The 27,866-nt window shown below is 50.6% G+C and overlaps 1 protein-coding gene across 4 annotated transcripts in view; it reads right to left on the reverse strand.

Moving 5' to 3' along the window:
* The window catches only part of NVL (nuclear VCP like), a 1,303,574-nt gene that overhangs the window by 567,312 nt on the left and 708,396 nt on the right, over positions 1 to 27,866 (reverse strand). For all 4 annotated transcript variants that reach the window (XM_069608641.1, XM_069608644.1, XM_069608642.1 and 1 more), the window contains one exon: positions 26,238 to 26,300. In XM_069608641.1, the coding sequence (XP_069464742.1) occupies positions 26,238 to 26,300 (63 nt within the window). The remainder of the gene's footprint in view (positions 1 to 26,237; positions 26,301 to 27,866) is intronic.

Consider the following 27,866-nt stretch of genomic DNA (forward strand, 5'->3'; position numbering starts at 1 on the left):
ATACTACCATTTTAGTAGTCGTGGATCTATTCTCCAAGATGGCTCACTTCATTCCCCTAAAGGGTCTACATCAGCCTCAGTATTGGCCCGGAAATTCTTAGAAAACATCGTTCGGCTACACGGTTTTCCCTCGGTTTTAGTCTCCGATAGGGGAAGTCAATTCATCTCTCACTTCTGGCGCAGTTGCTGTCGTCTAGCCCAAATTGATGTAAGACTTTCAACTAGTCACCATCCCCAAACTGACGGACAAACCGAAAGGACAGATCAAACTCTGGAGCAATATCTACGTTGCATGCTCCAACAAACTGAAAACCCCTGGAAGGATATTCTTTGGATCGCTGAATACGCTTACAATAATTCGATTCATTCTGGAACAGGGAAGACTCCCTTCTTCTTACTATACGGACACCATCCTAGAACCTCTAACCTGGATCCTCCCCAAGAATTCGAAGCACCTGCTGTGGATCACTTGCACTCGGAGATCACCCGTGCTTTTAAGGAAGCCTCGGCCCATCTGCAAAGAGCTAAAGCTCAATTCAAAAGAGGAGCAGATCGACACCGTAAAGAGGCTCCTCATTACGCTGTAGGAGATCAAGTCTGGCTATCCACTAAGCACCTGCCTCTAAAGGGACCCCGCCCCTTCATCCCGAGATACCTTGAACCCTATCTCATATCTGCCATAATTAATCCGGTGGCTGTCAAATTGGAGTTACCTACGCATATGAAAATACACCCAGTATTCCATGTCTCCTTATTAAAACCTGTGCAACCAGAAACCCGATTGACTGAACTCCCAGAACCGGTTTTAGTAGATGGAGAACTTGAATTCGAAGTAAAGAACATCCTAGACTCCAAAATCTCCAAATCTAAGTTATATTATCTGGTTGATTGTAAAGGTTACGGCCCCCAGGAAAGGTCTTGGGAACCTTCAGAATACGTCCACGCACCTCGTCTGGTCAAAAAATTCCATCTGAATCACCCCGACAAGCCGAAACCCCCGGAGAAGACACACTTAGGAGGGGCCGTGAGGGGGGTACTGTCATGATCACTGCTTCCAAGGGAGCCAGGACCAGCCCAACGTCCTTGGAAGCAGGCCCCTAACCCTAATCCTAGGCACCAGCCGGTCCCCACTGGGACCTTTTGGACCTTGTCCTGGCGCCGGTGGCACCAGACTCATCAAAACCATTGGTCCCGGCACTGGAAGCGCCGGGCTCATAATAGGTGTGAGGATGCTTGGGTGGACTTACCTGCAGCAGACCATGCTGCTTACTTACCAGCCACTTAGAAGCTATCTAAGAACAGGAACTACTTTCTTACCTGGGTGGGGCAGCTCCACTCCCTGGATACAGCACTGGAACTCTTCTGGAAACTGGAACTCTTTTCTTACCTAGGCGGGGCCGTTGTCATGACCGCTGCCTCCAAGGAGTCAGATCCAGCCCAACATCCTTGGAAGCAGGGTCACAACTTCCATTCCAGGCACCAGCCTGTCCCCACAGGGGCCTTTTGGACCTTGTCCTGGCGCCAGTGGCGCCAGGCTCATAAGGGAACCCAGTCCCGGCACAGGAAGCGCCGGGCTCATATTGAGAGGAATGGTGCTTGGGTGGACCTACCTGCTGCAGACCATGCTGCTCACTTACCTGTAGGATGAGATCCTCATCCATTCCTGGCTGGAACTACTTTACCTTCTGGGTGTGGCCAGCACCACTCCCTGGGACTGGATACTGGAACTGTTCTGAGAGCTGGAACTTCTTTCTTGCCTGGGCAAGGCTGTGGAAGGAGACACCTAAGCACTCCAGTGGCTTATTTAAACCACACCCGATCTGTGCAACGTGCTTCGCGTTATTCTGCACTAGCAGCAGGACGCTCACCGTGTCAGCTCCAGAGAATCTTCAGCTTCAGCATCTGTGAACAAGAATTCTTTATCTTACCTCCCGGAAAACCAGTCTTCAGCAGCGTGTGAAAGAGAACAAGGACACCAGGTTAGGACAAGGCAAAACCAGCGCTGCACTTACCTCGTCCATCGGTGCATCCCGAGGCCGCGTGTCGCACTCTTCATACTCCGACAACCCTGCGGAAACAAAGGACATTGGTTAGTGAACCTCCGTGATAATTTTCTTACCTGTGCTACTTACGCCTCGATCTCCGCCAAGCGCTGTTCAACCGCACCTGCAAAAACAAGAAGGACATCATTAGGGGCACAGTACGCCATCACTACTCACGTGTCTTCTAGTTGTAATCTGCTTGCCCATACTCCGGCACGTACCTCGGCGTCCATCTCCAACGCCGGCTGCTACGGCTACCTGAAAAAGGGAAAAGAGACATTAAGAAGTGCATTTAACTCCGAATAACATTCTTTTACTTACGTGCCTCCACGAGCACCGGCATTCTCTTGCTTACCGTATCTGCATACCGGACCTGCAAAGGCAAGAGACATTTAAGGGGACATATAAATAAGACTCCATATTCAAGCATTTACCGTTCGTGCGGTTAACGACGGCCTTGCTCCCCGACTTCATCCTCTGCAATCAAGAGGCTGGGCTATGAACCAGTGAAGCAACTGGCATTAGCGCCCCTGCACAGACGCAGGATGGAGAGCTCCGCTTTCACCTATCTAAGGTGAGCACATTCAGCCTACGAGAAACGTGGGGAGTCCAGAAAGGGGAAAGTCAGATTGGCCAACCAGACGTACATTAACCCTTTGTTCTCCTACTTGCAGACACCTCACCCTCCGGGTCAAAATTACGGTGAGGAGAGGGCCCATCCAGGGTGTTATCAGAGGCCTGCACGTGACCCTAGAAGACACTGAAATCTCCCAGCCCGGACCTGCGCCTCAGAGGGATTCAGGTGAGCGTTACAGCGGTGGAAGAAGACGCCTCATCACTCCAAGGCTATTTAAACACCCGATAGATGAAGCGTGCTTCGCGTTATTCTGCATCTGCAGCAGAACGCTCACCGAGTCTGCTCCGGCTTTTCTTCTTCTGATCCTGGACCTGCAAGAATCCTACTTACCATTTCAGTATCCAGACATCAGCACCTGCAAAGAACAGAAACAACAGGTTAGCAAGGCGAACTCTACACGCAGTACTTACTCACCTGATCCATCGGCTGCGGCCGCTTCGTCACGCCGCATCTCCACCTGCAAAGGCAAAAGCATTGCCATACTTACCGGCACGCTGTGGATTCCAGATTTCTTCGTTCTGCATCGCCGCCTGTAAAGACAAAGCATCGTTAACAACTTACTGGCATTCCGCGGACTCTGGCGCTGCAAACCAACATCTGAAAGGCAAAAGAAAAGACATTAAGCAGGTATTTACTTACGTCCATCCCGCTCGTCGCAATAAAACGCCTGCAAATACTCCGGCGTCTCTTTAACACAAACTAAGCTGCAAGTAAAGAGACAATTAGAGCGCTTGCCATACTTACAAACTTCCAGGCGCTTTACTTCATCTTCCATCTCAAGAGTCCTGCAATACATAAGGGAAAAGCATTATATAGAGTCTGCATATAAACGTGCCACGCATTTAAAGACTATAAAGACAAACGGTGTCCAGAAACTCACCGCTCGTGCAGACAACGACGGTAACCATCCTCTGAATTCAAGAGGCCTATGTTTCACCAGTGAAGGAACTGGCAACGGCACCCTGCACCAGACGCAGATGGAGAGCCCAGCATTCACCTATATAAGGTAAGCACGTTGACCTGGGGGCTCTATGAAAAAGCTGGGAAGAGAGAGGGAGAGAGGGACATTCAACTACCCAGACCATTAACCCCCATATTCTTTCACCTGCAGAAACCTCACTCTTCGAGTCCGACACACAGTGCGAAGAGGTTCGACCCCAGAAGCCAATTGAGTCCTGCACATCACTTTGAGTCACAGACAGCTTCCTGCCGAGACCCGCGCCTCTGTGGGAATCAGGTGAGCGTTACAACTGCAAGGTACTTGAGCCCCAGGAATCAGATCAATTTGACAGTCATATTGTCTGTGTGGTGGAAAAGTGTTTGCCTGATGCTCCTTCCTGAAGAAGTCTTTGTGTTCCTTCTATATGGACGAAGGCTCCTTGATGAGTTCCAACACTCGTTCTGAGCAGAAGGTTTTTGGGTCACTGACAAAGTGTCGACTGTTTTGGGTGACTGGACATCGCACGACTGTGAGCAATCACTGGAAAATATCAGCCGTTTCACCTTCCAATCGATATATGGGTTTCTAACCAAGGCAGACCTAAGATATAGTTTAAGTTACTTACCTGTAACTATTGTTCACCAGCATGGGTCTGGCATGGATTCACATGCTCATGAATATTCCAAGTCAGGCTGGGAGTCCTCAGTAAAAAGAAAAAACACTTTAAAACTGTATTTCTCATCTAAACCAATCACTGTCCTCTAGGCCATACTACCCCATCCAATGACAGTCCTCTCTCTAAGCCCTGACTCTGGCAGACATCTTCAGATTTGGTAAGCACATACAGTGGCAGTATGACCAAGAAGAGCCACAGAGGGGCCGGAGGGAGGGTTAGCATGTGAATCAATGCCAGACACATGCTGGAGGACAATAGTTAAGTAACTTAAACCTTCTCCAGGATGGAGTCTGGCATGATTCACATGTTCATGAATAACGAATACACCTCAGTACAACATTATACAACCACGGGAGGTGGCAAGGCTCAACAGAAGCAATTAATATTTACCTCTGAACGACTCACCTCAAGCAAACAGGTCGCGAAGCACTGCTTGGCCGACTCTGGACTCCTCCCTGCAATGCCTGTCGATGCAGTAGAACTTCGTGAAGTTGTGCGTGGACCTCCACGTAGCAACCCTGCAGATGTTTGGCAAGGGGCAAACCAGACAGGAACGCTGTTGTTGCAGCGATCACTATGGTGGAGTGGGCTCTCTGATGACCGTCGGTTCGCCAACCGATGATAGTGCGTGATGCAGCTGGAGAGGCACTTCAAAATGGAAGCCTTGGACAAGGCCTTCCCGTGGTTCACAGGACCAAAGTTCACAAACAATTGAGAAGTCATCCGAAAAACTCTGTGCGTGTCATGTAGAACTTCAAAGCACAAGCAACGTCCAGCGAGTGGAAGGCCCTCTCCGCCGGCGTCAAAGGTTTTGGAAAGAAAACCCGGCAACACCAAAGGCTTACTGAGGTGGAATTCCAGCAGAACCTTTGGCATGCAAAAAGGGGTGTGTATGCAGTACCACCCTTGACTCGTGGGAACTCGAGTATGGTTGGGGGGGTGCTGCGGAGCCCGACCAAGAAGGCTGCGGGTCCGTGAAGCTTCCAGCACCTTCTAAATCCGGCCTATTATCCGGTAGTCTTGGTGCAACAGCCTTCGACCAAGCTGCAGTATATGAAGCTGCTTTGCGCCTGGCCCTTGCAGCGGGTCTCCGGAGGGTAATTGGTGCTGCGGCGGCTGGAAACTGACGGATTGGAGCTGAGGCCATGGACCGCCCGTGCGAGGAGTGGGGGAAGTGTGGAATTGCCTGGTGCGCAGAGTGGCGCTGCTTCGGGTTGCCGCCCGGAGCGGAGACTGGGCTGACAGCGGCTGCAGCATGTTGCCTGTGTGGGGGGCCGCTGCCTGGAGGGCACCCCCTGGGCTCCTACATCCTGAAGTGCCGCTGGAGGTGTTCCTGGGCACCTGTGGGTGCACCCCCTCTCGGAACCTGGCACGGAGTTGGCAGGCCGCAGCACCGACGGAGGGAAGCGGCGTTACAGGCCTAGAGGACTGGCGCTTTAAGTGCCTTGCAGATCGGCGGTGTCATTGCGGGCTGGACAGCCTCTGTCGTGAGGTGAAGTGACGGCTGCTCCCTGCGTGGGGCTCTGGCTCGTGAGTGGCCGATACGGAGGAGGCGGGCGTCCCCGAGCGGGCTGTGTGCCTGGGTGGGAGGAAGCAGGCGGAGCTCCCCCGGTGGTGGCTGGATGCACGACCGCCTCAGTTGTGTGGAACAAGGAGGATCACTCTGGTGGCATCGGCGCGCTCCTGAGGTGGGTGCCTGACTGGGGGAGAGAGGGTGGTGGAGTGGCTCTGCCTCCCTGTGCTGCTGTGGACATTGACACCCTCGGTTGGAGGCTGCTGGGTGAAGTGTGAAGCTGGGAGGTGTCCCTAGAACCCCCCCGAGGCAGTGGTCAGGAGGGGAAGGGATAAGGTGCTCCACCTGTAGTGTATCAACGCTCTTGGGTCCGGAGTGAGCGCATAGACTGAGGAAACCAGCCCGGGCATGTTGGCATTGCAATAAGTCTGGAAGGCGCTGTGCTGGTTGTGGCAGTACGTGGGGGAAAAGCACTTTGGAGGCTCTAGCCAGCAACACACGGACGCTGAGGGGGGTTGGGCCCGCATGGCCAGGAGCAGTCCAGTTCTGAACTGGTAGTTTAGGCCCTGAGGTGGGGTACTTGCGACTGTGGACCACTGTACTGTCTTCCGGTTCCCTGTGTCGGGTACGGAGAAGCCCGGTACTGGCCGGAGGTCCCTACTCGCTCTCGGATGGGGAGGGTAGTGCGGGTTACGGAGGTACGGCTAGTCTTGGCCGGTATATCCTGTAGGTTGCGCTAGTGACCCGCCTACTTCTCGTGCCATGTCGAAGTCCGGGAAGGGAGGAAAGCAGCAATGAAGGTTGAACTTTGAAATGCCTGTGCAGGCTAGGAATAGTGGCCTGCCCGGCGACTCAGGGGTGCTGCATGCCACAGGGATGGATCCGGGGTCTTTCAAGACATTAAGGCCATGCTAGCACAGTTGTAATCAGGGATACAGTCTCTAGATGGTAAACTTGATACGCTGACCTGCAGGTCAAACATGGGGAAAGATTGGATGAGGTGGAGGGGCGCATATCCGGTGTGGAGGACGTGGCAGCCTCAGTGTCCAGGGAACTGGCTGTGGTCAAAAGAGCCATGAAGGAGCTTAGGGAGAAGCAGGACGCTGAATCGAGGTCCCGTAGGAATAATATTACGATCGTCGGCCTGCCCGAGACGGAGGGCCAGAAAAACATGGAGACTCTGGTGGAAGAAATATTGAAGGAGGCGTTGGGCCCGGACGAATTTTCCCCGCTGTGCGTTGTTGAGAGGGGGCACAGGATCCCAGGCGGTCGGAAACCGATACCGGGGCCCCCCTCCCTCGCCCACTAATTGCCTGTTATTGAATTATCAGGACAGGGATACAGTACCCTGGAAGGCCAGGGAGAAAGGCACGGTGTCCTACAGAGGGGATGTGATCAGGTTCTTTCCGGACTTCTCTGATAAGGTGCAGTCTGCAAGGAGAATGTTTCTAGACGTCAAGAAGAGGTTGCGAGACAGCGGCATGAAGTATGCAATGTTATTTCCAGCTAAGCTGCGCGTTGTGCATGAAGGGAAGTTGTCGTTCTTCCTGACGCCGGAGGAGGCCACCTCATTCCTTGATATGCTGCCTAAGCCCCCCGGACCCCAGAGGAACAACGTTGGCGCTGTTGGGTCGTAGATAAGATACGAGTGGCGTGACTAAATTTGGTAGTGGGTGTTGCACCCACATGTAGAGACAACAACTTGGTGGCAAGGTGCAATGGAGGGTCGGGCCCAAAGCCGCCCCTTGTACGAAAGCCGTTGTACACATGTTCATGGTACTTGGGGAGCTGGATAGTTGGGGGTTCCGGCATGGGTGGGGGGTTACCTTGGTTGGCCGGGGGGTGGAGCAGCAAACGGGGGGGAGGGGAATCACCGACTAGTTGGGGGGGCTGGAGTGTTTGGGCCTCCAGTGTGGGCGGGGGGAGTTTATGTTGGAGTCTATAGAGGGATGGGGTTGGGTAGGGAGGGGAATCACTGGCAGGTTGGGGGGTTGCTGGTAGAGCGGGGGGCGGGAGGGTGGCGATGGGGGGTTTGGTGGTACACACGGAAGGCCTGGAAGCTTGTGTAGTTGAGTGGGGATGGGTTGATATGTGCTCTAATGTTTTCAAATGGCAACACTGAATTATATGACTTGGAACGTCAGGGGCCTGAACAGTTGGCCTAAATGTCGGAAAGTTTTGCACTACTTGGAGCGCCATAAGGTGGGGGTGGCTTTTCTTCAGGAGACCCATTTGACCGCGGCCACTGAATCTAAGTTTGGCAAGAGCTGGGGATGGCATAGGTATTTTTCTTCCTATTCCTCTTACTCTAGGGGAGTGTGTATTCTGGTGCATAGGCCGGTGGGTTTCCGCCTGGTCAAGGTTGTGAAAGATCAAGAAGGCAGGGCTCTGGTGGTACAAGGGGTGGTCCAGGGGAAGTTCTAAACATTGATAAGCTACTATGGTCCCAATCACGACACAGTGGAGTCACTTGACTGGGTGGAGAGGCAACTGGGGGTTCTTCCCGAAGGGGATATTATTTGGGCAGGGATTTAAACTCAGTCCTGGATGCCTCGTTGGATAGGGTGGGAGATGCGGTACGTCCTGGTAGTAAGGCTTCCTCCAGAATTCAGGGCATGCTCCTGGTGTGGGATATGGAAGATATATGGAGGGTGAGAAATCCTGGGGCGCGTCAATTTACGCACTACTCCACTCCGCATGGTTCGGCAGCCCGGCTAGATTATTTCCTGGTGTCCCGCGCAATTATTGGTTGGTCTGTGGGGGTCGGTATTCTGGCCCGCACTTTATCGGACCACACCCCTGTTCTGTTGTCAACTCGAGTAGATGGCCGAGACAGGGTGAGGCCACCCTGGCGGTTTAAAAGAAGTTTACTTACAGATGTGGTCTTCAAGGCGGAATTGTCGAAGGCTATAGAGGCATATTTCGAGGCCAATGATGGGTCGGTGTCGTCTGATGGCACCCTGTGGGAAGGATTTTAAGTGTGTGATCAGGGGTGAATGTATTGCTAAGGAGCTGGGGATTCTAAGGAAGTGACGGAAGGATCTGGCGGACATGGAGGACAAAATACGGGTTCTGTAGGAAGGGGCACCTGTCCCGAATGCGGCTCAGAGGGGAGGTATTAAGCAGAAGCTACAGGAGTTTTATGCCCTTGCTCAGCGGGAGATTAAGTTTATGTGGGATAGGGTAGCTCCTCAGCAATACGGGAAGGACAGGCCCCGGGGTGGTCGCTCGCACGACTTACTCGGCTGGGTGGCCGGGAGAATAGAGTGACGGCGATCACGGATGAGGGGGGAGTTGCTCATTATGAGGATAAAGGGATTGTTCATGAGTTCCTGGAATTTTATGGTAGGTTATACTCGTCCCGGCTATCGGCGGCGCAGGCGGATATAAAAGCGTTTCTTGATGAGGTGGGGCTGTATTGGTGCTCGGAGGAGCAGAGGGGCTAGTTGAATAGGCTGGTGACGCTGGAGGAGGTGATAGATGGTATTAAGTCACTGCCGAGTGGGAACTCCCCGGGCCCCGATGGCTTTACCGCCGAATTTTATAAGTGTTACGCGGAAAGATTGGCGCCATATTTGTTACGGGTGTACCAAGAGGCGGTGTCCTTGGGCTGATTGCCTGATTCCCTTAGAGAGGCTGTAGTGGTTGTACTGCTGAAGCCGGGTAAACCAGAGGATGACTGCTCATCGTACCGGCGGATTTCACTTATTAATCTCAATAATAAGATCTCGGCGAAGATTGTGGCGAGGCGGTTAGCGCCGCTGATGTCAACCTTGGCGAGGGCCGATCAGGCAGGGTTTGTTCCGGGGCATTCGACCTCGTTCGGGCTGCAGAGGATGTTCGGTCTGATGGCGGCGTTACCATCGGATGACCCGGTAGTGGCGGTCCTATTGGATGCCGCTAAAGCTTTTGATTCCGTGGAATGGCCGTTTTTTATTCACGGTTTTGCGCAGGTTGGGACTGGGCAATTTTTTCGTCTCCTTGGTGTCACTCTTATATACCAAGCCAGTGGCTAAAATGAGGGTGAATGGGAAGACCACGGGGAGTTGCCGCTTGAGCGGGGGACGCATCAGGGTTGCCCGTTGTCTCCCCTGCTTTTCGCCTTGGCGATAGAGCCATGGGCTGAATGGGTTCGGGAGTTTCATTTACACCGGGGAGTCCAACTGCATACCCATAAAGTGATAATTTCATTGTATGCGGATGACATGGTCCTGTTCATTCGTCATCCTGAAATTAACCTGGACCCGGTCATGCTGGACCTCCAGCGCTTTGGTGACCTCTCGGGGCTTAAAATAAATTCTAGTAAGTCTGTTATCTTCCCATTGACTGGTGGGTCACCTCGATTTTAAGATGGGACCTGCAGAGTACTATTATGTAGATGCTCTGAACTCGTTTAAAAAGGTGATGTTGGGCTGGGCCTCACTACCTCAATTTATACGGTCGGATCTCAGTAGTCAAGATGTCTGTCCTTCCCAAACTCTTATCTGTGTTTCTAAATGTGCACAAAAAGATCCCTCAAAAATATTTTCGGGACCTTCGTTCATCGATTACGAGCTTCATATGGGCGGGGAAAAAAGCTTGGGTCTTTCTAGGGCGGCACATTGCACCGGTTCAGGAGGGGGGGGGGGGTTGGCACTTCCCGATTTTGAATTATATTACATAGTGGCGCAGGCGAGCTACCTTAGGTACTGGTACGGGATGGCAGCGGAGCACAGACACGTGGAGACAGAAAGGTCAATTGCATCGCCTGCGTTGCTACGGCCGGTTATCCTTACTGCTCCGAGCCGGTCTCGGTCTCCTCGGAGTCTGGTGGAACTCCCGTGTTGGGCCTGGTCTACCTTGGGGCGTGCGCCCATCGGTAGTGTACTTTATTTGCCGGAAATTCCACCAATATTTATCCCTGGCATTCCCCTGACTAGTGAAGCGCATTATGTGGCCACTAGTAAACGACTGGGTGTCACTCGGTTAGGAGACCTGTTCCCGGGTGGGAAGTTCCTCTGCTTGGACCAGCTGAGGAACAGAGGGGTCCTGTCGGCAGTAGATGTGTTTCTGTACTATAGGCTGAGGGTGACATCGCAGCGGCTGCTCCCTTCTTTCCCGGAGCCACCTGCAGCAGATGTTTTGCTCGATAGAGTGCTGGGGGGAGGTATTGGACAACGGGTGCTCTCCGGCTGTACGGATTAGCTTTGAAGGCCAAGTTAGTGGGCGGGAGGTCGCCTAAAGAGTCGTGGGAGAGATTGTTGGGGAGGGAAATCCCTGCAAGCATGTGGGAATATTGCTGTGCGATGACCAAAAAGGGGGCGGTCAACTCGAACTTTAAACTAATCCACTTTAAGTTTTTGCACCAGTGCTATTACTCTCCAGCTCAGCTAAAAGATTACTTTCCTCAGAGGTCCGGGGCTTGTCTCAGATGCGCACAGGGGATGGCAGGTTTTCTCCATGTGGCTTGGGAGTACAGGGAGTTGGTGCATTTCTGGCAAGGGGTATTCGTGGTGATTGGTGATATTGTGGGGCAACAGCCGGCTTGTGCCGGATCCGGAGACGGCCCTGTTGGGGTACACAGAGCAGATACCTAAAGAAACTAGGAAATTGATAAGTCTTCTCTTAATACTAGCAGAAAGGCGGGTATCTATGGAGTGGGGAAGTAAACTGAGTCCAACAGTCGCCCAATGGTCGAAGAATATACTATACTGCAATGATATGGAAACTAGATGGGATGACATGAGGGGGAACTGTCGAGGCGACAGCTGGATGTGGGATGCGTACACGTCATACCTTCTTGGCTGGCCGGGAGGGGAGAGTCCTGGGTCCCCTGCTCGGCCGAACCCTGAGGTGCAGTCTCCATCCTTCTCTTAGAACTGTGTCCAAGGAATAAGTGCTTTGAAATATGGGACGCTGACGAATTGGAGACTGTACTGGGAAAATCCCCAGAAAGACACTGACCCCGTCGCTCAAGCTAGCTCTGGCTTCTGGTACTACCTTCACATGTGTACCAGGGGAGTGGGGGGGTCGGTTGGTTGTCTGGTTAACTGTTGTGCTGTTAAGTGACATGCCAATAAACAAATTGTAAAAAAAAAAACAAAAAAAAGTATGGTTGCTGCTTGCAGGACAGGGCCTAGATCTCACCCAAACATCTGGCAGAGGTGATAGCCACAAGGAAAGCTATCTTCCATGAGAGACATTAGTGGTGCCTGATGCATAGGCTCGAAGGGGATCCCCAAGAGCCTTGTCAGAAACACATGGAGTTCCCATGCCGGGGAAGGAGCCTTCAGTGGCACAAAGGATCAGAAAAGTACTTTGAGAAAGTCCTTGACGAGTCTGTGGGACCACAATGAGGATCTCCCCGGGGGATCTGATGTAGCATGAAATGGCCGCCAGATGCACCTTGATGGATGCGTGAGCCAGCCCAGCTTTTGCCAAAGACAGCAAGTATGGAAGAATCTATGGAGCTGTAACCCTCAGCGGGAATATCTTCTGCGACCAGCACCATGTAGAAAAGCGATTCCACTTATGGCGGTAGCACTTCAGGGTTGACAATGCCCTGGAATTGTTGAGGACTTCCCTGGACTTCCCTGCAGTCCCCTGGCAACTCCTAACCTCCAAACTCTAAGGCTGCAGGAGCCAAGCCTTCAGGTTCAGTGATCCTGGGTCGTGATGAAGGATTGCGCCTCCATTTCTGGTGAGTAGATCCGGAAACACCGGCAACTTGACTGGAGGCGACGCCAATAGGCTGAGAAGATCAGGACACCAAATCTGCCTCAGCCACGCCGGGCGATGAGTATCATCTTGCATCAACACTATCCCAGTGTGTTTGATGTCACGTAGCAGGAGCGGGAACGCGTACAGAAACAGCCCTTCCCACGTGAACACATCCCCCAGGCACCTGGGCTGGTGTAATGTGCTGGCAAACTTCTGGCATTTGGAGTTCGATGCCGTGGCAAACAGATCAATCTGGTGTCTGCCCCATTAAACAAACAGGCAGTCCACCTGATCCTGACAAGTTCCCACTCATGGCAGGAGCGCAGTTCCTTGCTGAGGGAGCCTGCAATGGTGTTCTTGACTCCCCCCTGGTGGAGAGGGACGAGGGCCATCCCCTGTCCGATGGCCCAGTGGTACAAGTCCTGAGCTTCATTGGAGAGCGCTGGGGATCAAGTGCCCCCCGCTTCCTGATGTAGAAAATGTTGGTGGTGCCCGTGAAGATACTCACCACCTTACCTTTCAGAGACGGTAGGAGTGACTTGAGGGCCCAGAACCCTGCCCGTAGATCCAGGATGTTGATGTGCAGATCCTTCTCCTCCGGCATTCACAGGCCTCTGGCATGTACAGGGCCGGTGTGCGCCCCCCCCAACCCCTCCAGGGAGGCGCCTGTGGTGACCGTCTCCCGGTATGGGGGTATTGAAGTCCTGTGCGATGTGGGCACAGATCACCCACCACTATCTGCCAGCGGAAGTCCTCATTGAGAGAGATCTTGTCCATGAAACATCTAGACACCTGCATCCAACGGGCATCCAAGAATTCCTGTAGGGGTCGCATCTGCAACCTGCAGAGACAGACAAGTTAGATGCAGGACATCATGCCCATTAATGACTTGATGGCCTGCACTGTAGCCGTCTTCGCCGATGACAGCCGCTGTACCTTTCCTTGAATTGCTGCTAGCCTCTCTTGCGAGGGTGATGCCAGGCAAACCACTGTTGAGTCTGGCGCCGAGGAGCAGAGCTTTCTGCGATAGCATTAAGCAGGACTTCGGATAGTTGACTGAGAATCCCAAATCCGTCAATAGTCAGACGGTCGCCTTCGTGTGTTGGTCGTCCAGTTCCCATGAGCGGGCTCGTGTCAGCCACTCATCCAGGTATGGGTATATGCCCTGCAGATGTAGATGGGCCATCAGTGCCAGGCATTTTGTGAACAATCCTGGGGCCCACATCAAGCTGAATGGTCAGGCCTTGACCTATTAGCGCTGCCCCTGCACCACGAAACGTAGAAATGTTCGATGTTTCTTGTGAACGGAGACGTGGAAATATGCATCCTCCAGGTCTAGCAATGTCAAGAAATCCTGTGACCATCCTGAATTTTGGAGATGTTAAGTATTTTGTCAGACAACGTAGGTCCAGAATGGGTCTCCAGCCCCCTGTCTCCTTTCTGATCATTAAGTATCTGGAATAGACTCTCGAGCTCCTGAGCCATTCGACAACAAGCTCTATCGCCCCTTTTTGTAACATGGCTCGTACTTCAAGGAGCCGAGGGATGTGCTGCTCCTGCAGGGAACCGGCAGAATACGAGGACACCTGCATGGGAACTCCAAGGTGTGTCCCTGGGTGAGAGCATCCGTCACACATCTGTCGGTGATGAGCTTCGTCCACTGTCTGAACCTCATCAGCCAGCCTCCCACCGGGGTGGACGAGTGGGGGTCTGACGTCTTGGCTGGTTCATGCTTGCTTGGGCACTGGCGTCCTGCCATGTGAGCGACGGCGACCCTGTCCTCCGCTACCGTAGGCCTAGGAGTGGCCCCTACAGGCTTCTTACGTTGAGGAGCGGGATGGCTCCCTGTAAGACGTGGCAAAACCCTTTGATGACCTTCTCAATTTTCCCCAGGAGGGGCAAAAAGAAGACAAGCGGTTCTGCTGAAGAGTGCCAAGGGAACGGGTCATCTCTGTATCTGTTTTCATGGCCTGGAGGGACTCGTCAACCACCTTGCCAAACAGATTCTCACTGTCGAAAGGCATGTCCAGCACCTTCGCTTGGACCTCGTGACTGAAGTTAGTGGCCTTCATCCATCCCTGCTGAAGGCAGACACCGTTCCCGCTTTGCCAAAAACCAGTGTTGGCATCGTCAACTGCGATCGTGATGGCATGGTCTGATGCCACTTCCCCTTCCTGAAAGAGGGTGAGGGCTTCCGTCTTATCGTTGGGGAGGAACTCTAGAATCGGTCCCAGCTTGTACCACAATTTCCCATTGTACCTGGCTAGGATCGCCGAGGCGTTGGCCGCCTTGATTGTTGACGCCACAGTGTAGATCCGTTTCTTCCACATGCCGTCCATCCTTTTTCCACTCACTGTCCGGAGGGACTAACGACGATGAGGTTGGGTCAGCCAACCATTTCCTTGCGGCCACCGAAACCACCAAATCCGGTGATGGTTGCAACCTCAGGCAACTGGGTGCGGAATCCGGCACACTATACTTCTTCTCCAGCCTATCACGTTTGCTTCGAGCCGCAAGGGTCCTTCTCCGAAATATTGTCTAGCAAAGACACCGCCATGATAGTCTCCCTTTTTGCCTCTTGCCTTCGATACAAGAAGCCCTCCTTTTTAGTTTCCTCTGGCACCATCTGGAATAGCTCGGAGGCCCTGGAGATCTTCGAGTGGAGCAATCCCACCTCGTCTGGTGAGGAAACTATGAGAAGAATCCAAATGTGGCGATTCATTGTCTACTGGTACGAAGCATTAATCTTCGTCCGTACTCGTGGCTTTATCCGTCCCAGTACCCTGGTTCGTTGGGGACCGATGTGGTGGAGCAGGTTGATACAGGGGCATCAGATGACATGTCCTCTTTTTAGGCAGAAGCTGATCAGGGGCCTGAGGTACTAGGGGTGCCGGTGCAGGGGGCAACCTCAGCTGGATCTGCAACACCAAGGTGTGGAGAGTCTATAGAATGTCCAAGGAAATGTCCCTCGGCTGAGAAGGTAAGGAAGGATAACTAGGTCTAGGTCCTCCTCCTCCTCCTCCTCCTCCTCCTCCATGGACTCTTGATCGTCGTCTGTGGATGAGACTTCCACAGGTAGAGCGGTGACCTGGGAGTACTGTTTCGGGGCCACTCGTCCCTCCCGGAGGGGTCTGAACCGGGACCTGGGCCGGTACCCTTACCCCTTCTGGAGTGCCTGCAGCCTTTGTCGAAACCTCTGCAGTGGTGTCGCATCATGGGGGCAACAACACTTTCTGCACTGTGGGAGCCTCCCTCGTAGGGTCATCGGCTACTTCTGTAGTAGTTGTAGATGACTAAGTCGCAAACGAGGATTTTGTCTGGCCCGGTTGAGCATGTTGGACTGTGCTGCCTTCTTTTCCTCTACTGTCCTTGGTTTATCCAATTTCTCCCGCAGCTTAGCCGGGGTGGGTGACTTCCTCTTTGTAGAGGAGCTCAATGGTAGGCTGGCTATGGAGGCAGAAGGCAATGCTGATCGCGCCCTATCCAACTTGCGGCCTGCATCAGCGGCGAACCCGGTGAACTCAGGACTTGCGGATCTTGGCCTTATCTTGGTCCCCCATGGATGGGGCGACCTCAAAGGACTTAGAAGACCACTCTTCAGACCGGCCGGTCCTGGACGAGGCATGACCCTGCTCGGAGCACGGGGCCGAGGCCTTGTTCGAGTTAAGCCATGCCGCCAGCCTACTATGCCTTTCTTTCGTTTTTTTTTTTTTTTTTTTTTTTTTTTTTAGAGAAACCAAGGCATATTTCGCACTCTACCTCCTTATGGTCCGGGTGTAAGCAGTAGAGGCATTGTAGGTGCTTGCCTTCCACAAACACATCCCGTAGCCTGCATTTGGTGCAGGGTCTGAAGAGCTACCTTCCCTCCTTTTCTTCTGTCATGGTCAGAGGATTTGAAGTAGGCCCAAGTTGGCCTTCTAGAAACTTTTATGAATCTTTGCCCTGGAGGGGCGCAGAGCGTTGCTGATAACGGATCCCTGTTGCCAGCAGATGAGGAAAAGAGCACACGTGCTCTTTGGAACAAAAACTGAACTTTTCTCGTCAAAAAAAGAAAATCGAAAAAACATACAAATAGCTCAGAGAGGAACTCTAGGATTCCAACACTGAAGTGTGCTGCAAAAATCTGAAGATGGCTGCCAGAAGCGGGGCTTAGGGAAACGACTGTCATTGGATAGGGCAGTATGACCCCAGAAGACAGTGATTGGTTTAGAGGAGACATACAGTTTTAAAATGAAACTTTTTTCTTTTTACTGAGGATTCCCAGCCTGACGAGGGGGAATATTCATGAGCATGTTAATCCATGCCAGAGCCCATGCTGGAGAACTTGCATTTGAGGAGCGTTGATGAGATCGAAAGATATTTGTTCTCTGTGTCCATCTTGGCACAACAAGCTTGTTTTATTTATTTTATTGAACATTTGTTAGGCGCTTTATACAACATCATTTGGTTCTCAAAGTGCCACAGGGCTAAATTGGAAGGGAGCAGGGGAAAACAGTAATATCCAATCATGGTCCTAATAAGCCTTGTGGAATTCGGTCGTGCAAGTGCACTGAAGAGAAGTGCAGGGGAAGGTATGGGAGCAGGAGCAGAGGAGTGGACAAGTGCTGGAGGAGGGTCCGGGAGTGAAGTGCTAAGGGGGGCAATGGAGGAGAGCCTCAGGCTAAGTGCTAGTAAAGGTGGCTCAAAGGTGGTATGCAGAGCCGCCAAGCATGGGCCAGTAGGACAGTGGGGTAGGGTGAAGGGGGGTGCTGCTATTGACCGGGAAGAAGGACCTGGGATCCAGTAAGATTCATGAGGAGCAGGCCAGGGGTCAGAGCAGCAGTGGGTTGCAGTACGTAATGTTACCGGGCCGAAGGCAACATCGCTTCGTTCACAGCTACAACATTTTCCACCACTGCTTTCGGCTCTGTGGGTACACCAATTTATGTTTCCAGCATTTGGTCCATATAACTGCTGATGGCCCAACAGTCCAGGTAGGCTTCTAAAGCATGCATTTTTTGGGGTTGTTGCGGGCTGACCAGTATGATCAGGATAGCAAAATGGGAGACCTAGGGTTCTCTTTCTAAGTTTGGCAGCAGGGTCTGAAAACCTACCTGGCTTACTAGTTTCCCGACTGACTTTCCCCGTTGGTGGTGTCCAATGTGCCACATGCCTTGCGCTGAAGTTTTGCTGGACACTCTCGCAGGAAATTACCAGATGTACTGCAATATATGTCAAACTGCGGTTGTCTTCATCAATTCCTCTCTTCTTTAGTCAACAGACCCGAGCACTAGCCAAATGCATTGGTTCCAGGGATGGTTCCGTTTTGTGAGAGACATTTTCCTTTGGACATATGTACATAGGCTGTAACTCTGACTGAGAACGATCTGTCTTTCTTTCCTGTAGACAGTGGTCTAGTCACACCACTAAATCGATGAACTCTGAGCAAAGTTCACTTGAGCAAGCACATCTTGCAGCTCCCCCAGAGACCTCTGTGTGTCCACTTCTCTTCTGGCCAGTTTGTTTCAGCTACTAACCTATTAAAAGTGGTGATATATGCCAATACGTCTTGTGACCCCTGCCGCAGTGACAGTAGATTATTGTCCAAGGTCGGCACCTGGGCCTTCCTTGCAAACAACTTCTCCAATTCCCTCTGCAAACCTCTAAAAATCACAAAGGATAGGATTGTCTCTCTCCACAAGTGGGATAGACTAGTTCACTGCATTGCCTTCTAGATAGGATAACACAAACGCAATCTTAGTTTGGTCATTCGGGAAGGCGACCGCCCTACAGAGAAAGTGCAAATGGCACTGCTTCATAAATAAAGCATATTTTTGTGGGTTTCCTGTGAAACGTTCCGGGAGAGCTAAGGGAACAGTTGCTGGGGCAACGACCTGAATGGGGGCTCGTGCAGGTAGACTAAGAATCGAGGGTCCTGGCAACGAGACTTGTCCAGCTTGAGACTGGGTTAAACGCCTGGCAAGTTCCTCTGTTTGTCTCTATTAACTACTAGCTCCCAGCAAAAGCACATTAGGCTCAGATCGAGCCGCAGGTAGGTATGCTCTGAACTCCCCATGGATCGCGGCCCACTGGACTACTTCGGATGTCTCCATCTCATCCAGAAAAGACACATGTGGGATTGGCGTTCTGTAATGCTTGCCTGGTGTCCTGCGGGGATGGGTAAAGTATTGGATGACGTTCTTGATGCTATGTCCACACCTCTCCTTGACGCAATCGCATGTGGCACTCTGAAGGCGCACCCACGTGTTCACGGCAAAAGAGGTAGGATGTTTTGGGATTATTGTGGGATACGGCACCCTGGGTTGCTGTGCTTCAGGTGGGCTTCCTGCGAAAGACCGAGCAGGAATTAGTGCACTGCCTGACAAGTGATCAGACAACTATGATTAGCCCTTCCCTCCAAGGTCTACTATATATCAGTATGTCCCCTAGATGTTAGCCCACCGTCTAATGCCATTGTGCGCATGTACTTCTTTGATACCAGTTACTTCACTAGTAAGATAACAGTTATGTCACAGATTGGATGACCCAGTCCGGCTGTGGTTTCCTCTTTGTTTCAGCACACAATTGTCTCTTCACACTTGTTTTCTTAACTGTCTTTCAATGTAGAATTAGTTTTTCTTTGACAATTTAGATGTCTTTCAATATCCAATGTAGAAGCAGATTTGCTGTTCCAATGTCTATGTTTCTTTCTTACAGGTTAATGAAGATTGCAGGGGTTTTTGAGCGCACGCGTGGTCTCTGATGTGGACTCTATGGCAACTGGAGTGCCGACGTCAGAAAATACCGTGCCGACTCAGGTAAGCATCAGCGTACTGCACAGAGTGTAGAAAATGCTGGCGAGTGAAAGGGAACTCTTTTCCCTGCTGCATTTGTTCTGTATTGTATGTGCGGGCTGCTGAGCAAATGTCTCATTCACAACTTGCTTTGTTTTCGATTTGGGCTGTTTTCTTCTTTTACAGGTTACCAGGATCCAAGATGTAATGGATGGCGGGAGACAGGATTAGGAGACACAAGAGGAAACAGGTTGCGGTGAGCGTTATCAGCGAGCTGCAAGCGCTTTCAAAGCAACGCCAAGCACAGGCGCGACCCAGGGCAGGGTTTATATAGCCCTGGGTCCTTGGCAAGCTTAACTGTGCATTTCAGGTGCCATGTTAGTGGAATGTTGTTTGCCCAATCCAGCCGCCATCTTGCAATGGTCTTTTACTATAGGAATGCATTATGAAAGACCATGTTGTGGATGCAAAGGCTGCTTTCTGTGCCACTTTCTGGTGTTTAGTACCCTGAATCATGGCCATGACAGCCGAAGCAGAGAATGAAACAGGGACGGTAGAAGTAGAAGGACTCTCTCGTCTGGTGGCGCGAGCACACCGAAGCTGTGGTCGGCCATGGACACCAAGACCAGACTGCAGTGGAGAGATCAGATCACTGACCTCTGCATGAAAAGTGCAACAACTACCAAGCCGGGCAGAGAAAGGGATGCAAACACTCCTGAGAAGGTGACTAGGAGAGGGGCGAGTAGCTATGTCCTTGAGTGCCAGAGAAGGCAAAAGCATTTCAGAGGGCTTTGGGGAGCATTACAAAAACAAGTGACATTGATATACAAGGCTGGGAAAGACAAAAAGGTTGCAGGACTCCGAGAAACATGAACACTGGATACGGACAGATGCCCAAAAGAAACTCTGCTGAAGTAAGCACATTAGAAAACCATAGGGCTTTGGGGAGCCCTATAAAACCAAGCCATATTATAAGGAGCTGGGGACAACTGAAAGGGTTACATCAGATGGCTAGAGGGCTTTGGGGAGCCCTATAAAACCAAGCCATATTATAAGGAGCTGGGGACAACTGAAAGGGTTACATCAGAAGGCTAGAGGGCTTTGGGGAGCCCTAGAAAGACAAAACATTGAAAAAGTACTGAGTAATGGGAACCTGAAGCGTTGCACTGCTCAAAGTCAAACCAGGAGCACATCCAAAAGACAAACCCTAACTGGGAGGAATCGCACAAAACAATCCTTTTTCTCTTTAAAGAATGGAAAGTATTGGATATGTGTGAAGATATAGAACTTGTCATTCAGAATCTGAAAAGAGGATTGAAAACTGTATTGTGAAAAATTGACAAAATTAGAACATTCGATTAACATTATTTTGGAGGAACCCAAGAAGTCTGACCATGCGAGGCCCAAGTGGAAGGCTACTGCTCCGGTCTATTTTTTTGTTATGCTTCTATAAAGTGGAAGGGCTATATAGCAAGTAGGATTTGAACTGAGGACTATTTTGTTTTGGACATTTGATGAGCACCCTTAGTCTAGTTTACAAAGTAGGGAACTGCCCTCATAGCAATAGGGATAAATAGGCATTTTCTTATTTAAATAAATATCTTTGAGCACGCTTAGTGCTAGTCCGAAGCCTTCTGGTTCGTCGCAGTGATTAGAGGAAAAAAGGCTCCTCATAGGCAGTCAACCTCACACTTTGGTAAGTACTGGGAAGAGGAAGAAAGATGGAACTAAGTACTGGAAGCAAGTACTGGGAAGAGGAAGCAAGATGGTGAATTACCAGAGGAGCTCATGACCCGAGACCGACACCCAGACAACTGTGTGGGCTGCTGGCTCATACAGTGCCCAAGCGAGAAATGACTGTGTACCTGGTTTCATTGTGATTGCTAGAGGGGGTGACCCTGGTAGATTGCTTACAACTAAACCATTGGTCTCCAACATGAAAGGTTAAACCCCATAGCAGGACTATAAGACTGGGAGACTCTGGCTTAAAGTGCCATATAAGAACACACATTATTATTAGTGTGGCACTGCACCCACAGGATGATGGGCCTTCCCAGACCTGTACCAAAATCCTGGGAGGAGGTAGTAGATGGCATAGCACAAGTTCAGCAGAAAAGACAAAGGAGACAGTCCAGATACCTATCCTATCATACATAAGCCAATTCCCCAGCAGTGTTTCCCCTACAGTGCACTAGCTCTCCCTTTAAAAGCTAGCACAGCAAGGAAGTAGATAAAGGGCGGAAGTAGCTGAACAGAAGCGATGTGTGGCCGGAGAAAGGGACCAAATAGCCTCCAAAACAGAGGAAACTCACTTGACAGAAAGAGGAGCCAAACTCAAGGCATCAGTGAAAGCAAACTATGGGGGAGCGCAACAGCCAGAAAATATGCTGAAACGTAAAGATAACGCTTCCATGTCACATTCATTACACCGGCCTCTTCTACTTGTGAAGGACAGTCTGGTTGCATTAGGCTTGGGTAATAATGCACAGCAGAGTTGTTATACTGTCCATTGGGTGCCGAGGCGGAAAAAAAGAAATCAAGGGCACAGTTGTGATTCTGTCAGGGGTGACACCATGTCACAGAAATAACAGTGATGAGGGAGAGAAACACTAGGAGCAATGAAGATTAGCAACGAGTCATGCGAGCAGTACTATAATCTCTAAAGAAATGAAAAACTGTTCAGTAACTTACTCCCAGCTCAAGATCTAACCTGGAGCCTTTTAGAGAAAGCTTGCAACGTCTCCAAACATGTTTCATACAATGGGCCAAAATCCCCAAAGCACATGACCTTCTAGGCAGGAATGAACACAAATAAGCTGCACATGACTGCCCTTTTACACTAGTGGACAACTGGTATTAGCATATCTGACCGTGGCAAACTGACCGAATGACAAATTTGGTCAAATACGATATGGGTTATTTGGCCTTCGGGCCAATTTGGTCGCATATATTGCTACACACCAACCCTGGAGAGCGGGTGTTGCGGAGGTGTCCCCCGCTATCCAGGGTTGGTGTTTAGCAATATCGGGAGTGCTGGGGTGGCCCCCACTTCCTTAAAATTGGAGGCGGGGGAGAAAAAAAAACAAAGAAATATAAACGCATATGCGTCTAAATTGGGCACCGAGCGAATTGATTTACGGTCAGTTTGCCACAACCAGTTTGCATTCGGTCAGACCTACCCAAACCGGACAATAAGAAGAATGAATGGAACGACATGTTCTGAACCTTTCTTTGGTGCTTTTCAAATGCATTATTCCAAGATTGGGGATGGATGGAAACTGCAAGGAGTGCACATTCTCACTTTTAATGAAGCCTAAGGGAATACGAGTTCCCGCAGGACCCCCAATGCAGCATCTCAGCGTAGGTACATGGACGAAGGTTACAACTACCAGATTCTTCCACAGTAGTGAAGAGACAGACCGGTCTCTCCTTTCTTCTCTCCATCTCTGGGGTGAGGTTCGTAAATTATATCGGAAGAGTCAACACCCTGCCCCCGGCAACCATGAAAAAGACATCATTGCACTCAGAATTAACAAGTGGTAGAAATAATCACAGAGAACTAACGAGATAAAATGATACAAAAGGTTACCAGTCCATTCTTACTTCTCTGTACTTTATTCAAATGGCTGAAAGGACAACCAATCTGCATGAAATGCAGATTTCGGAATGAACGGTTAAGCAGAATACTTTTTTCAAAAAATGACTGCATTCAAATGGACAGCGCCTTCATTTAGATTTAAGGAACTTAGACATCACCAAGAAGACCCAAACAGCATGGTGCCAGCACAAAAACCGCAACGTCAAGTCTTTTGTCCCCATCCAGAGTTTCAGAGCACTCTGCCAAGCCTTGGTCATCGCCTACCTAGGGGGTGGAATCACCCTTGACTCAAAAGTCACCTGGACTCCTCTAAAAGCCATCCTTCAAGCTGCAGCACACCTCACATCCTCCCCGTCCACAATGAGTTGCACTGGCTAACCTTCAATCGTGCATTATGTTCAAGGCAGCCTGCATCACTTGCACCCCCTGGCACTATCACCCTGTCAGGCACTTGCACGGTAGTATTGTCACAAGGTCAATATAACCATTATTTGTTGTATTCTGATGATTTCCCATCCCCATCTTGTCCTATGGCACCTGGAAACATCTGTGCATAGGCACCATACAAATGTCCAATACAATAAAAATACAAAAAAAATCAAAAAACAGACAGAACTAAACCATCGCTATTCTTGGCTGAAAAACTCACCATCACTGCACCAACAGAAGCCAGGACATTACAAAACTTCAAAGAACTGCAAGACAGGATAAGCCTACTATGTCCCTCATCGATGGAACAAGTTTCCACCAAGGATCAGTCTGCCCATCATCCTGCACTTCAGGAAGGACATCAAAACCCTACTCTTCAAAGAACATTTTGCCTCTCGCTCATGACTCCACTCCAATCTACTGCTCGCCCTGCAGGGCTTCCCACGTCCTGCTATCTCTCAAAGCGATCACTGCTACGCCCCACCAGCCTGTTACCCAATGGGTGTGTGCCCTGTGTCCCTCACTCTGCTGCATCCCTGCTATCTCTCAAAGCGATCACTGCTACGGCCCACCAGCCTGTTACCCAATGGGTGTGTGCCCTGTGTACCTCACTCTGCTGCTTCCCTGCTATCTCTCAAAGCGATCACTGCTACGCCCCACCAGCCTGTTACCCAATGGGTGTGTGCCCCATGTACCCCACTCTGCTGCATCCCTGCTTCTGCTAGCTCTCAAAGCGATCACTGCTACGCCCCACCAGCCTGTTACCCAATGGGTGTGTGCCCTGTGTCCCTCACTCTGCTGCATCCCTGCTATCTCTCAAAGCGATCACTGCTACGGCCCACCAGCCTGTTACCCAATGGGTGTGTGCCCTGTGTACCTCACTCTGCTGCTTCCCTGCTATCTCTCAAAGCGATCACTGCTACGCCCCACCAGCCTGTTACCCAATGGGTGTGTGCCCCATGTACCCCACTCTGCTGCTTACCTGCTCCTGCCATCTCTCAAAGCAATCACTGCTACGCCTCACCAGACCGTTTCCCCATGGGTGTGTTACCCATATGCACCACTCTGCCGCTTCCCTGCACCTGCTATCTCTCAAAGCAGTCACTGCTACGCCCCACCAGCCTGTTACCCCATGGGTGTGTGCACCATTACCTCACTCGGCTGCTTCCTTGTGCCTGCTATCTCTCAAAGCGATCACTGCTACGGCCCACCAGCCTGTTACCTAATGGGTGTGTGCCCTGTGTACCTCACTCTGCTGCTTCCCTGCTATCTCTCAAAGCGATCACTGCTACGCCCCACCAGCCTGTTACCCAATGGGTGTGTGCCCCATGTACCCCACTCTGCTGCATCCGTGCTTCTGCTAGCTCTCAAAGCGATCATTGCTGCGCCCCACCAGCCTGCAACCCCATGGGTGTGTGCCCCATGTACCTCACTCTGCTGCTTACCTGCTCCTGCCATCTCTCAAAGCAATCACTGCTACGCCTCACCAGCCCGTTTCCCCATGGGTGTGTTACCCATATGCACCACTCTGCCGCTTCCCTGCACCTGCTATCTCTCAAAGCAGTCACTGCTACGCCCCACCAGCCTGTTACCCCATGGGTGTGTGCACCATTACCTCACTCGGCTGCTTCCTTGTGCCTGCTATCTCTCAAAGCAGTCACTGCTACGCCTCACCAGCCGGTTACCCCATGGGTGTGTGCCCTATGAACCTCACTCTGCTGCTTCCTTGTGCCTGCTATCTCTCAAAGCAGTCACTGCTACGCCTCACCAGCCTGTTACACCATGGGTGTGTGCCCCATGTACCTCACTCTGCTGCTTGGCTTGTCTGTGTATGCATGCAGTTTGCACTGCTCTAAGCCATGTTGGTGATTAACCCCTCTATAGATTGTCACTGCCAATCATCTGCACATTTGTGATTCACTGAATCCTTCAAGATGAACGTGTATAGAAGATTGGTGCGGTAATAAAATCAATTCAAAATTCTAGAAAAGAAGTCCAGCTCGTTCCATGCCATGTCCAGATTTGTGATCACAACATGACATGTTGTATATACCCTTATACACATCAACTAGAGGTGCCTCATTTCACATTTCGCACTACCCACATATGCACTACATGCCATCAGCGATCCCTTGATATGATCTTTGTCTACGCAAGAGGCACCATGAATTACATTTCATCCACCTTGTTTATCCATAAACTATAACCATGCATTGCAGATCTCAGTTTAAGCAGATATAAATCAAACCAAAATATCTGTTCAATGTCAAGAAGCAAAAAACTGTTATATGTGATGGTACTATTATAATGTTCTCTCTCTCTCTCTCTCTCTCACAGGTGTCGTACTTTACACCTGCGTAGACCTCAGAGTCATATAGGTGGTCCTTTTACTTGCAAAGAGGACTAGAACGGGCCTACCGGTTTCAATGGTATAGTGGTTACACAACTTTCTTCAGGGCTGCAGCACTCTTAGGGGGGCAGTCACAAAAAACAGGAGAGTTTCTGCAATGGCTGTTCACCGCATCTGAATTGGAAATCACTAACCTGACATCATTTGTGTGAAAAACAGTTTGTTGTGTCACCACTCGAGTGGGGAGGGAAAGAACTCATGTGTTGAGGGTGGTTCATGAATAAACGGTTACAGAAGAAACCTGCATGAAAGCGTGTTGGAAAGCTTTACAGAACGCAATATGCACAAGCCCATTTATTGAACGCCTGCAATATCGCAGCAAAGCTCTTACTGCTTGCATCAAGCATCACTATCGGGCGATAATTAATAGGGATCGGATCAATCTCCCTTTTTATATACTGGCCTCAGGGCGATGGACTCCAAGATTGGGATACACCCTGCAAGCATGCTTTCCCAAATAAGGGGTCCAGATACTGGGGGCATTTTTGTAGACCACACTGGCCAATGAAATACAACTTACCATATTCAGCAATTCTGGACCTTTAACAGAGATGAAGTTCAGCCCAGATTCATTAGCCACAGCCTGCAAAATAAGAAACACAGCTGAAGTGTCACAATTAACTAATTGATGAATTTAAAAAAAAAGTGGATTGATCCTACATATCACAAAAAGCAATAGATCAGAAAGCATGTTAATTAGATGACTAATCAAATCCTAAGTAGCAGTGGTAATACTACCTTCTCGTCAACCTTTATGCCATTTCTGGCGATTCTCTGGGCCTTGCTATGCACATACTGGAGACAGTTCACAGCTAGCCAACTCTCCGAGTAGAATGCGTCTTAGAGGTCATCTCCACTCTTTTACGACAGGCCTGTATGTGACAACTTACGCTGTGGGTGCAAGCGTTCCATTCTGCTCATTTGGAGGTTGTCTTGCACTGCTGCAGCCCAATCTGAAGGATAACGCCTTTTGGGTCTTCACTTATCCAGTCATTGAAGGATGAGAAAGTCGGAATCTTCTCTGCAAGAGAACTATTTGCAGGTGTGTCTCTCTGCAAGGTTGTTACAGGTCAGCTGAAGACTATCTAGCTGTAGAACTCTGGAAGATTAATCAAAAGTGACGACCCTACACCTGTTCCAGCCATGTATATACTGCATATGGCAATCATTACAAGAACAGCATCTGCAGCAGATCTGAACCCTTCCAATGAGAGGTTATGCCATGGAAGGAACAAGTTACTTACCTGTAACTGTTGTTCTCCAGCATGGGTCTGGCATGGATTCACATGCTCATGAATATTCCCCGTCGTCAGGCTGGGAATCCTCGGTAAAGAAAAAATCAGTATCAGTTTCGTTTCTGATCTGTCTTTCGTAGTAGTAACCAATCACTGATCTCTGCGTCATACTGACCACAGCCAATGACTGCCCTCTACCTAAGCCCCGCCTCTGGCAGCCATCTTCAGATTTGGTAGCACATGAAGTGGCAGTATGACCAAGTGAAGAGCCGCAGAGGGGTAGGCGGGAGGGTTCGCATGTGAATCCATGCCAGACCCATGCTGGAGAACAACAGTTACAGGTAAGTAACTTGTTCCTTCTCCAGCATGGGGTCTGGCATGGATTCACATGCTCATGAATAAAGAATACATAGCAGTACACACATGCACAACCACGGGAGGTGGCAAAGGCTCAACATTAAGCATTACATCAAACTCAACATTAAGCAATTCTTACCTCCTCACCAGGCTCACCTTAGGCGAACAGATTGCGCAGCACTGCTTGGCCGACCCTGGACTCCTCCCTGGAATCCCGATTGACGCAGTAGAATTTCGTGAAGGTGTGCGTCGACCTCCACGTAGCAGCCCTGCAGATGTCCAGCAAGGGCACACCAGATAGGAACACTGTGGTAGCTGCGATCGCTCTGGTGGAATGGGCTCTCTGACGGCCAGGCAGCGGTCGGTTTGCCAACCGCTGACAGTACATGATACAGCCGGAGAGCCATCTGGAAATGGAGGCCTTTGAGAGAGCCTCCCACTGATTGACAGGTCCAAAGTTCACAAAAAGTTGTAACGTCTTCCGAAAACACTTTGTGCGGTCCACGTAAAACTTCAGCGCTCTAGCCACATCCAGCGAGTGCAAAGTCCTTTCGGCC

The sequence above is a fragment of the Ambystoma mexicanum genome, chromosome 4q, assembly GCF_040938575.1.
Source record: "Ambystoma mexicanum isolate Mex_15411 chromosome 4q, UKY_AmexF1_1, whole genome shotgun sequence".
Taxonomy (NCBI): Eukaryota; Metazoa; Chordata; class Amphibia; order Caudata; family Ambystomatidae; genus Ambystoma; species Ambystoma mexicanum.